The following is an 11,984-nucleotide window of genomic DNA, read 5'->3' as shown; positions in this document are numbered from 1 at the left end:
CAGGAACAGTACTACACTCATGTTTGTCTTCACACACTCACTCCCATAGTCGTGAGACTTGAGCTATGTTTTCTGAATGTATGTCCACACACCCAGGTCATCTCCCATCACAGAAACCGTTCAAGGTTTATTTTACAAGTTGAGATCTAGAGGCCTGACTTCAGAAGTAAATTAGACTTTTAGATGCCAGTTTGACTGCACTGCTAATGCGTACTGCGTCAGGCTGGTTCACACAGAGACAATTTTTACCACGTGAGAGTGTATCTATATATACAGACATTCACAATTATTTATACCGGTCTCTGTTCCCTTACTGCATTTCATTTTGACTAGAGTCCAAAGAAAATTGAGCAATATTTTAAAAGTACTGTTGAGAAATATTTTTTCACTGTGCAACACAACCAAGATCCAGTTCTGCCCGCCTTTAAAGTAATACATCAAAGGTTCTAGACAAATTTCCCATCAACATGGAATAAACAGGCATTTATGCTCAACTGCATATGCCATTTAAAGACTTTTATTTTTTTAACACCAAATTCTAGCTATAACTGTTCAGGGATCATTGGAATGATTTGGATTCCAAAGCAGTTTTCAGCCTTAGCCAAATACAAACTAAACTCCAGTAGCAGCACAGAAGTGCAGACAAGAAGGTAAGTCTGTACAAGCCAGCTTCCAAGGCTTATTTTATGAAAAGATCTACCAACCAGCTCATGTTTAAGTTTATTTGTAGTTCAATGAAATATTTGAAGTCCTAATCAGCAAATCCCCTAGCATACAAATATGACACCTCTTCTAGATCAGAGGAAGTTCACATACATCTACCTTAGTACATGTGAGGTGGCAATGTGGCCCAGAACATTTAGGCCTTGTTCTAGAACCTAGGCTTTTTCCTACTTTTTCTTTTGTATATTTTCACTTGGCTTCACATTCGATGGTCAGTAAAGTAACAGAACACACAAAAGTAGTTGATACAGTCTGCACTGCAGACTCACGTGACGTTGTGAAAATGCAGCCTTTTTGGTTTAGTTTATAAAACTTTTGTATACAGAAGGCAATGAGTTCTTGTAACTAGCTGCTTGTGCTGCTCTCTCCCAAGAGTACCCAGTAGTCTTGGAAAGCAGCCAACCTTTTCTGGTGTCACTTAAAAACAAGAGATTTGAAGAACTCTTATTACAAAGTACACAGTCACAACTGCAGTTGCTTTAATTTATGCATGCAAGAGAAACAAGAAGGTAATTTATAAGGCAAATATGTTATCTTCTGAAACTAAACAAAAGTGAAGACATGCCCTCTGAAACATTTCTTGACATACACAATTGCAAGCAGAAAACTTACTAAGGAATACTACACAGTAATGGAGACTAAGACTTGAATAAATATCATGCCAGTTCTAAATTCTTCTTAACACCTAAGAGCATTTCATTTTTATTGCAATAGACTATATAAAGGAAGACAGTAAACAGGAGACTATTCCTAAAGAGGAGCAAAGCCAGAGAATGAGGCACCTGGGCTGACAACTGCACCATCAAAGGTTAGATTTTCCTCCAAACGAGATCTCCTCAGAAAGCAAAAGGAAGGCAAAGTACTCCCATCTATCCAAGCTCTAGCTGTGCAGTTTGGGACACTGGTAACGACAGTGCCGAGTGCAAACAGAAGTAATCTAATAGTTAAAATAAAAATCCAAACCAACACAAAAGTAAATCTGAGGGGACTAATTGGACATTAGACCTCCAAATACATAAGCCATCTAGTATCAAATGGTAGTTCTGACTACTATCGATGAGGCAGAAATTGTTCCAGATGGGTAATTGTCCTAATTCAGCAGAGGACTTTGCTGTTACTGTCAAAAATCACTTTGTATCCTATATGCAGGGCACATTTCCAAGATGATGGCACCAGAAAAAAAACAGAGCATACAATACTATATCCAAGGTTAAACTGTATTAACATAGTGTAGATTATCGCACCACACAAGTATTTTTGAAGCTGCTATCACCAGAGTCAATGTTAACCATAATTGCACTAGTTTAGTCCTGCTATTCAAGTTCTTTATACTTTTTCTCCTTCCAAGTTAAAAATAACTTTTAATAACTAAAAAAACCCAAAAAAATTCACTCGAGTTTCAAATGTTTCCCTAAATACGTAATATATACACGTTGAAGCAGAAAATGTCTAATTTGTAACACATACTACTTCAATCCCTATTAAGTAACTGCACTTTATTACAGCATCTTACATTTCTACTTGCAGTTTAGCTTTATTTTGTAGGTGAATGAAGCAAAGGGTGCCCGGACTTTTCAGTTACCTGGGGAAAAAGTCAGACTTCTAAAACAGCCATCAAGCACTTTAAAGTGCCATGAGCACTTTAACTAGAAACTGCAGGAGTATTTCTTAAAAAACAGAAGATTAAGATGAAAATTTTCAGCTTCAGCCAATTTACTGCAGAATAGAAAAACCTCTACTACTATTTAACTAGCCTCTTACTGAACACCATTTAATCATACAGATGATTTGCTGAGAGTGCATGTAGAATAAATTGAGTATACTGAAAATCAGAACTTAATCTTGAAGAATCTTTAAAAGCTCTCTCTCCTCCCAGTCCTGCATAATTCTGTACCTTCTGCTCTATGCAGAAATTACCTCCCAATTTATGTGTAATTTTCCATTTGTTTTCATTCTGCTGGAGTTCTGGAAAAGATTCTTCATCTGCTGTGTAAACTCTAAACCTGCAGCACGTATGCTAAACTCTGTATACCATCCTTGCCCACAACTTCTGCTGTTGTGCAGCATCTTATCTCTTGGGCAGTTCTGTCTTTCCCCAGCACAGGGGCAGGGCTATCTTGCTGGGTGCTGAGATTTGCTTACGGTTATTCTACAGTGAGCTGTTAAAGTGCTGCCTTTACCGTTTTAACAGGAAGACAAATGCTTCTTCTGCAATACTTCAGGCCTACCAGTGCCTCCGGACTTTCCATCATTAAGGCATGACACCAGTAGCTCTCCCCTATCCTCCTGCTAACTCCTCAGCAAGTCCCCATCCCTTCCACCTTGCTGGTGCTAGTTCTGCCTTCCCGGTCTGAAAGACAAAGACCATGTCTTCCAGCACCTGCGGCATTTCAAAACACCTCGCAGAAAAGCGGCTATTTAAGACTCCTTTTCCTCTGGCGGCCCTACCACAGCTTCCTCGCTCCACAGCGGTTGCAGGGCCCTCCCCGGTCACTCGACGCGGCAGGCGGCTGAGGGCCTCTTTTCAGGCCTAGGGATCCGCCGCAGCGGGTTTGGAACAGGCCGCCCCCCCCGCCCCCACCCCGGGAGCGGTTCCTCAACCGCCGCGCCCCGTCAGGGCATACCCGGGGCCGCATCTACGAGTAAGCGACCGGTACCCCGAGAAATCCCCTCCCGCCCGCCGCCAGGCACCGCCCCGGGAGAAAATGGCGGCCGCCCCGCCCGCCCCCTCTAGGGGCTCACGTGGGCGCTCACGTGCGGCCGGGCGGGAGGGGCGGTTTCCGGAAGGGCTCGGCGGAGGTTGCGGGCGGTGCCGGGCCGGGCCGGGCCGAACTGCCGGCGGGCTGGTGCGGGCGCGGGATGGAGGTGATCAGAAGCAGTGAGTGCCCAGCCGGCCCTGCGCGCCCTCGTCGGGGCGCATCTCGCGGCCGCGGTGGGAGGCTCCGAGCCAGCAGGCGCAGAGGACGTCCCGGTGTCCCGGCTTCCTTTCCCCAGGCTGGCGGCGGGGTCCGGCCTCAGCCTCTCCTTCAGGGGCGAAGGGGGGTCCCCGCTCCTCCCCTCGCCCGGAGGGACAGCCCTGAGGGGGGAGGTGCGGCGGGCGGGCCTCCGCCCGCGCCTCGGGGCTCAGGGTGCGGCGGGCGGGCCCCGGGGCGGCAGGCCCCGCCACCGGCCCGTGCTTGCCGGCAGGTGCGGGCCGCCTCTGCCCGCCCGAGGGGCGGCGACTTGCGGTAGGAAGTCGTTAGTAGTCTCAGGTGTGTTTTACCCCTTTACCCACAGATTTTAAGGATAACTTAAACAAAGTATATGAAGCCATTGAAGAGTCGGACTTCCTGGCCATTGATGGGGAGTTTTCAGGTACGGTCACACCTGTTTTGGGGTTGGGAACCGTTGGCAATATCCGTGTCGGGTCCCAGGTGCCAGAGTTTGCTCATGTAACAACATATCTCGGTATTGGCTTGAAAAAGCTAAAGCTAGGGCTACCACAGAATCATTAAACTGCTTATTATGTGTGTGATGGGAAGGTTTTGGTCAAATAAAGATACATGTCATAGTCATGTTGCTTCTGCTCACTGCCCACAGTAATCTTCGAACATGTTGATTGGCTTTCAGCTGTAGCTCAGGAAAAAAAAAAGATTTTATATGTGTCATGAAAGTGAGCGATTGGGATAAATTATAAGGGAGGCACTGCAACATTAGGTTTTGCTAGACGTAGTGCTTGTGGAAGTACAGTTGTTGTTGTGTATTGCTTAATGTGACTTAAGTCATTCAATAAATCTATAGGCAGCACTCTTCCCATTTTTAGTTTGACTTCAATCCTATATTGCGTTGTAAAGACCTATCCACATTATGTCACTGTTACTGGTAGATCTTACCGTGTTGCTGTCGTGTTGAGTAGGAACCAGAGCAGCTGGGCTTTACTGCTAGAACACTACCATTAAACTGGGTGGCTTTTATGCTCACATGCATACTTCTGTGTAGTAGAAAATATTTCTTAACTGAAATAACATGTACTTTAAGTGAAAATGTTTTTCTTAAATTACCCATTGCATTTCTTTGCTGTGGCTAATTCTGAAAAGCTTACACGAAGTAAAATATGTTCTACTTTTTCAGGGATCAGCGATGGGCCTTCTGTTAGTGCATTAACCAATGGCTTTGACACTCCAGAAGAAAGGTATCAGAAACTTAAAAAGGTAAAGTGTTTGCCTTGACTAAAGTGAAAATGCTGGGAAAATGTTAGAGCTCCTTAGTTCAGAATGGAGACAACAGAGATAAATATGACAGAGGTCTGTAAAATTGAGTTACATAGAGCAGATGGGGATTGCTTGTTTCATTGTCTCTACTAAGAAGAGAATTAGTGCTGCATTAAACTTGCAGAGGTCATGGTCAGAAGAGACAGATGAGATTCCTCATGCAAGAGTTGGTAGAAGTGTAGAACTTGTTAAAGGAGTGCGAGCGTTCAAATTTATTAGTTCAAAGGTGACTGGGTAAGAGAAATTCAGTGACAGAGAAACTACATCAGGACTTGGGTTTGGGTTGTTGGTTTTTTTCCATAGGAGAGTTAAGCATCTCATCCCATGCTGTTTCCTGAAGTGTCCAAGAATCAATAAAGACTGTTTACTAATATTATGTTAAGAGGCATCACAGGATGAGGGAAGTACTGGTTTAGTGCTCCTGCTGAGAAACCAGGACAACAAATAACAAAAACTGGAGAGGAGCCTGTAGGTAAAAGGAAACCAAACAAAAAAGCAAAAAAAAAAATCTCACAACAAAACAACCAAACCCCAAACACTAAAGGAGACAATAAAAATAGAGACCAGTTTCTGAAGAGCGTACAAGAGGATGCCATGTTCTGTTTACTTGGCTGGATATGAGCCTTTGAGAGCTTCAGGGTAGCTGACAATTCAGGCTCTGCAGGCACAGTCAGTCTCTTGCTCATTTTAAGATGTCTGGTATATTGGAAGCTAGCCCCAAATTCTTTGTTGTCACCTTCTTAAAACTTAACTTTTACCCACTAATAAATTAATTTGCTATTTTTGGTATTTATACTCAAAGATGAGAGACAAGGACTAATTTCCTATGTACTGTTGCCACCCGTTATTTTTTCCCTATGATAGAACTGAATAATCTTATGTGTTCTTTGTGTTTAAAATTCGTGTTCAGCTCTCAGGAGGAATGAATCTTTCAGTGAGACCACAATGCTTGTTTATTTTCTCGTACATTTGCAGTGGTGTTAAAAACCTATCCAGTATTGATCCACCAATTGTGAAATACTAGAGGACATGATGATAAAATGTCTAGTGACTGTGCTGTCACATTGTCCACTGTTAGGCATGTGGATTAGAAGAATATGAAATGTATTATTACGTGTATTTGAAAACTATGTACAGCCAGTGTCCCTCACAGCCTGCTCTCGCACATGGGGAATGCAAGTGGATGTTGAGAAGGGCACTGACAGCTGCTTTAGATGCAGCATCTCTTGTGTGTGAGCAACAGGTGGAGAGGGAAGGGACTTCCCTCAGTTCTTGTCCCTTTACAGAATGGAAGTGCATACTACAAATCATCTTCGGGCAATAGTAAGATGATTAAATGGGTATGAAAACTAGTTTAAAAACTCTGATGTGTTTACTTCAAAATTACTAACAGAACGAACTTTAGTTAAGAAGGTTCAGATTTGCTTAATTTTGAAATGGAGAGAAATCACATTTATTGTGGATGCATCCCGGTTATCTTTAAATGTGTATTTTTTTTATTCTCATGCAAAGTTTTCCTTTCCTTTCCAGCATTCCATGGATTTTTTGCTCTTTCAGTTTGGCCTTTGCACTTTTAAGTACGACCACACAGAAGAAAAGTATGTTATTCTCTTATTCCTTGTTTTCTTAATTGAGTAATTTATGAGGTAATATTGATAAACTGTATTGACATGCAACTCATCTTTTTCACAGGTATATAATGAAGTCATTTAATTTCTATATTTTTCCAAAACCCTTTAACAGAAGTTCACCAGATGTCAAGTTTGTCTGTCAGGTTAGTAGAAAAACAAGTTTGATTTTGTTTGGTTAAGGTATACTTGCAGCAAGCTTCTAAAAAATATTGCCAGGGAAACTACATCATTGTAGAGGGAGAAGTGGTTGATTCTTTTAACAGCTTAAAAGGCAGAAAAACTTAAGTTTCTGGGATTTGATTTTTTTTTTCTTATAAAAGAAATAAGCATCCCTTAGGAGCAATCCCTAAAAATGAGCTTTAAGGGAACGTCTTTGACTTCAGTTTTTAAATTTTATTGCATTGTGTGGTTTCTGGAATTTGAGATAATGTTCCAAACCTGGCTAGATTATTCTTTTTTTTTTTTTTTTTTTTTCCCCTTCTGTTCTTGTCTGACTTCCTGCTCCCTTGCTTTTTCCGTTTGGTCCTTTATTCCCATCTGCTTATCTCACTTGCACTGCTTCCCAAGCTATTGCCAGCATTTTTCTGGTCTCAGATTTGTTCTCCTGAACCGCTTTTTGCTTTCTTTAGTTTTCTTTCTCCACATAGCTTGTTCATTCATCTTTATCCCTTTAGTGTATTTATTGTCCTTGTATTATGGAAGTTGAAAATAAATAACAAAACCAGCATAGCCTAAACTCTCTGTGGCTTCTTTAGGGTCACAAATGTGGTTGCTCTTGTCTTTGGACTTGTATAATTTCTTAAAAAGTGTAAAAATAACCGAATTGATCTTTTTATGCCACAGATACTCATGCCAATTGTGAAACTGTTTTCTTTTGTTGCAGAGTTCAAGTATAGATTTTTTAGCAAACCAGGGATTTGATTTTAATAAAGTTTTTCGCAACGGTGAGTTGTTTAGGCTTTTTTTTCTTTCTTCCAATGTCTGCAAAATTTGTGATGACACCTTTCTTCGTTTTCTGCAAAAAGAAAAAGGTGGCCGTTCGTGATACTCTCTTAACATGTAATGAAGTTCTTAGTATTGTTCTTATCTGATCTACAATTGTGCTGGTAGTTACTCCCTTTCCAAAAATTCATTGTATAGATACAACAGAATAGAATTCTCATTTAGATAAGTGCTTGGCTCTTTATTTTGGTTTGGTGGCTAAACGTAAATAGATAAACAAGTTACATAGCTGTGTAATAGATCAGTAACAACATTTTAGAAAAGGTATCAGTATGCTGTAATGATACAGCTGCTGCAGTCTGTTGTTGGTGATGCAGAGAGCAAGGAAGAGGAGTGCTTGTGTGTGTGTGGTTGTGATCTGCAGCTCTGCAGTCCTGAAGCTGATGCCGTGTGCAGATGAGGTGTATAGCTCGTAAGAGTCCAATGGTACCAGCTAATCGGGGATGTACTGGGTGAAGCCTGTATTGACACAGGTGAAGAATGGGGTCTAGAGCAGATGAGTGAAAGGGAAGGGTATGTTTTGAGCCTTCAGGGGTGTGACACTGGCAGATGCTTGGTTAGTAACAAGTCTTTGCTAAATCATGCATCCCTAATTTGTCTCTAATTATGATGAGCTTTAAAATGTCTTTGTTTCTCTTTTTTTGTTTTAGGAATTCCATACTTAAATCAGGAAGAAGAAAGACAGCTAAGGGAACAATATGATGAAAAACGTTCTCAGGCCAATGGTGCAGGATCTCTGTCATATGTTTCTCCTAATGCCACAAAGTGTCCTGTAACAGTTCCTGAAGATCAGAAAAAATTCATTGAGAAAGTAGTGTAAGTAAAACTGTTTAATATCCTCTGCTGTTGTTGAAACTAAAACATAAACAATAGCGACATGGTCATATATTGAAGCTATTTTTGTTATTTCACTGGTTGTGAAGTAGTTCTCTCTTCATTATGAATTGTTTTTTTGTCTTTTGGGGAGACCTGTAAACATCCTAAAAAGAAAACAGGTATAGAAGCAAATAATCTATTTCTTCCAGGGAACAGATAGAAGACTTATTAAAGAATGAAGAAAATGAAAGTTTGCGACTGGAGCCATGTACAGGGTCAGTTTCTGAAATTACGTATCTTCTAAAAAAAGTATTTATTTGGGCCATCTAGAATTAGGAGAAGAACAAGGAAGAATAATATCTTTACTTGAGTTAACTGTAGCGAAATCTACATTTGACTAATCTCTGAACATTCAGAAAACGTGGTATTTTATGTGGATGTCATACTCTGCTTTGAGCCATAACTTGTGCATGTACTGACCACAGATTTAAGTATAGCCAGGAAGTGTCTTGCGTATGTGAGCCTCCTTTTGCTGTTGCTGAAGTGCTCCGTAAGTCTTGGATATTTATTTTATAAACAAATTTCTTAAATCGATTGAGCTATCAGTTGTTCATAGTTGACACTGTGTATTGAAAATGGTTTTAGTGCATCTCCTTCCCAAAGTATATTTAGCTTTGGAGTCCAGATGCTTGGAGAGTATGGTTATTTTTTTAAAAAAAAAAAAAAATTTAGAAATACTAGAACATGGTGAAGTTGGTCATAAGGTAACATCACTGTATCTATATTCAGTAATCAGGACAACAGAATATTTGCTTATGAGAAGATATGTGGATAACTGTACAAAATGGTGTGAATGCCTTTACAGCTTGGCAACTGAACATCAGAATTCAGTAAAACCCTTCCAAGCCTATAGGGTCTGGTAACAGTGACTTAATCTTTCTACAAATGAACATGGAGCTGGCTTTAACTGAACTTTATTACTTTTTTGAAGAGGAGTATTAGTAACACACTTCTCTTTTGATTTTAGATTTCAGAGGAAATTAATTTATCAGACCTTGAGCTGGAAGTAAGTTACTGGTAATACCGCCTTACTATATATTTTTAGTATTTCTGATAAGAAATCTGGGTAAGATCTGATCTACTTAACCTCAAAGGTGATTCATTTAGACTTTTTTTTTTTTTTACCTTTAAGAGAAGGCTTATATAATGTTCTGGAGATGAATTGCATTAAACTGGTTTGTGATGATTCATTTGAATATTTTAAATCTTGGTATTTATTTTATCATTTCTGTCTAAATTCTGTGAATAGAACAGCACAGCCTAGAATTATGTAACAAATGGAACTTGACAGGATTTTAGTGAACAGAAAGTGCATGTGCTTATACGGATCGTGGGCTTTACTTGAAAAACTACTAGTTCCATAGTAGGTACTGGTATGTGTATAGTTTTCTGTTAGATGACAAGTATAAGCATTTCTGATGACTTAAACATCATAATTCTAGTCGTAATTTTCTTCTCCTTTCTTGGCTTACTTTATCCCTCATCTTTCTCTAAATATATCCCTTAAGTCCTTAGGAGAAACTGTAAGGCTGTGGAGATGAAATTTTCATTGTTCTGACTGCACTAGTGAAACATGGAAAATATAGTGGAAATATTTTTTTGTACATTTAGTTGATTCAGTGTTGCAACAATATCTGGCATTCTGTTACTTATGCTAGAAGTGGATAAAATAAACTTTCTCTCTATAAAATGGAATCTCAAGAAGTAAGCTTGAGAACTAATTGAGAGAGAGACATATTTTCAAGACTTCTGTGTGAATTTTTTAATATGTTGATAGAATATCTATAGCTTCCAGTAGCACATAGTGTCATGTTTGTCTGACACCTATTCTTGCATCTTCTCTCAGTGGATGGAAGAGTGTGTTCATGAATTGTATTTTTTTGAGGTTCAGCTGTGTTGCTTTATGTGTATACAGCTGTGTACATTGTGTGTGTATATTGGTGAGAGAAAGCAAAGTTGTGACGTTAGCATGGAGATAATTAAAGCAGAAGACAGTGGGGTTATTGATTGCCCCTGCGTCCTGAACTCTTCACAGGTCACTTTCTCTATTGAAGTGTTCTGTTGGGCAACAGTGTTTTGATGCATCCAAGGTCTGTGACATGAAACAGCTTGAAAGTGAGGTCTAGGCTCCAAACTGTGTGAGAAGTCAGGGTGGAGAGGACACAATAGTATTCTAGTTTGTGTTCTCTAATACTAGTTTTAGTAGTAGCCAGAGGATGAAGGAAACATGCTGGTTCTGCAGTGGTTAATAATTGTGATGAGTTTATTATAATAGGACAATCAGAGGAATATTACTTGTTAAGCAGTGAAAGACAATATTCTCTGACCTTGCTGTTGGTTGGATGCTCTGTGGCTCTGTGTGTGGTAGTACCCAGGTAATTAAAAGTGATTGTGGCAGAATGATGCAAGGAGTAGCAGAAGTAACAACATTTGTATTAGTGTTTCCTATTAGAGCTTACTGTTAGCAGGACATTCGGGGTTGTTTATAAATCCTAGAATAAGTGACACATTAAAAGCATGCAATCACCAAAGAAGCTGTCTTGTGGCTGCAAGTAAATGAGAACTTTCTCACCGGTGTTTTCGTTTTGGATTTCTTGAAAGCAGAGATTCTAGATTGTCTTGAAATATCTAGATGAAGTTTACTTAATATTACTAGCGTAAGAAGTTACAGGTTCCATAGCAATAGGATGGGAAATTGCATAAGAAAATACATTTTTGTGCTAGTTACTGTGAGGTAATGTAAGGAGGCCAATTTAACTAGCCTCCAATTTAACTTCAGATTTTCCATTATTTTAAACTAAAAAGGAACTTCTAATATTTCTTTTGCCCTTAATACATATAATTATAATGAAACATGAAATTGCCAAATCACTGTTGTGGTTTCAGTATGCTAAATGCCAAATTAGTAACTACTTATATGTGATTTTCATTTGTTTTGCTGTAGGTATCCAAAAGGCATCCATGTTGAAACTCTGGAGTCAGATAAGGTAACGAGGCATGTTACTGCCTGTGACGTATGTTCTGTTTAAAGGAAATAGTATTTCTCAATTTTAGCAACTCTCCTAACTTTTGGATCTAGCTTGAGCGAAATGCGAAACATTTTAAATGGAATACAATGAACTAGTTTCTCAACATGGAATCTGACCGATATATGAAGCGTAAGCATATGCTTATGTGGCTTAATATTATTATTTTTTTTAAAAGGATACTAAAAGGTATTTTCAGATGTAGTGGATCTGACGTTCAATATTGGTGAAAAGTAGATCTTGATCTTAGAGGAAAAATAGTGGTATCACATTCTGTATCCTCACTTCCTAGGACAAATCTCTGCTTCAAAAGATACTTGAAATCCACTATTTACAAGGAAATGCTGATAACCTTTCCTCAAAAGCAAAAAGTGGATTTAGTAAATGTTAGGTTTGGTGAGTGAGTCTAATACAGCTTTCTAAAGTAGGCTTCTGGGAGTAGGTGATGAAGTAGTGCTTACAGTAGAAACAGTCAT

At 39.6% G+C, this 11,984-nt stretch overlaps 1 protein-coding gene across 2 annotated transcripts in view; it reads left to right on the top strand.

The window, feature by feature from the left end:
• The first annotated feature begins 3,565 nt into the window (after positions 1-3,565).
• Positions 3,566-11,984, top strand: part of PARN (poly(A)-specific ribonuclease) — a 62,268-nt gene continuing 53,849 nt past the window's right edge. The window contains exons 1-10 of one of the 2 annotated variants that reach the window (XM_086472859.1): positions 3,566-3,601; positions 4,000-4,077; positions 4,834-4,913; positions 6,504-6,571; positions 6,666-6,747; positions 7,488-7,548; positions 8,257-8,422; positions 8,632-8,697; positions 9,450-9,488; positions 11,427-11,469. In XM_086472859.1, coding sequence (XP_086328985.1) covers positions 3,583-3,601; positions 4,000-4,077; positions 4,834-4,913; positions 6,504-6,571; positions 6,666-6,747; positions 7,488-7,548; positions 8,257-8,422; positions 8,632-8,697; positions 9,450-9,488; positions 11,427-11,469 — 702 coding nt within the window. In that variant the 5' untranslated portion in view covers positions 3,566-3,582. The remainder of the gene's footprint in view (positions 3,602-3,999; positions 4,078-4,833; positions 4,914-6,503; positions 6,572-6,665; positions 6,748-7,487; positions 7,549-8,256; positions 8,423-8,631; positions 8,698-9,449; positions 9,489-11,426; positions 11,470-11,984) is intronic. The other variant, XM_086472860.1, reaches the window with a different exon arrangement.

This window comes from Leptosomus discolor, chromosome 14, assembly GCF_034619465.1.
Source record: "Leptosomus discolor isolate bLepDis1 chromosome 14, bLepDis1.hap2, whole genome shotgun sequence".
Classification (NCBI taxonomy): Eukaryota; Metazoa; Chordata; class Aves; order Leptosomiformes; family Leptosomidae; genus Leptosomus; species Leptosomus discolor.
Note: the sequence above shows the minus strand (reverse complement) of the source record. Positions and strands in the feature narration are given on the sequence as shown.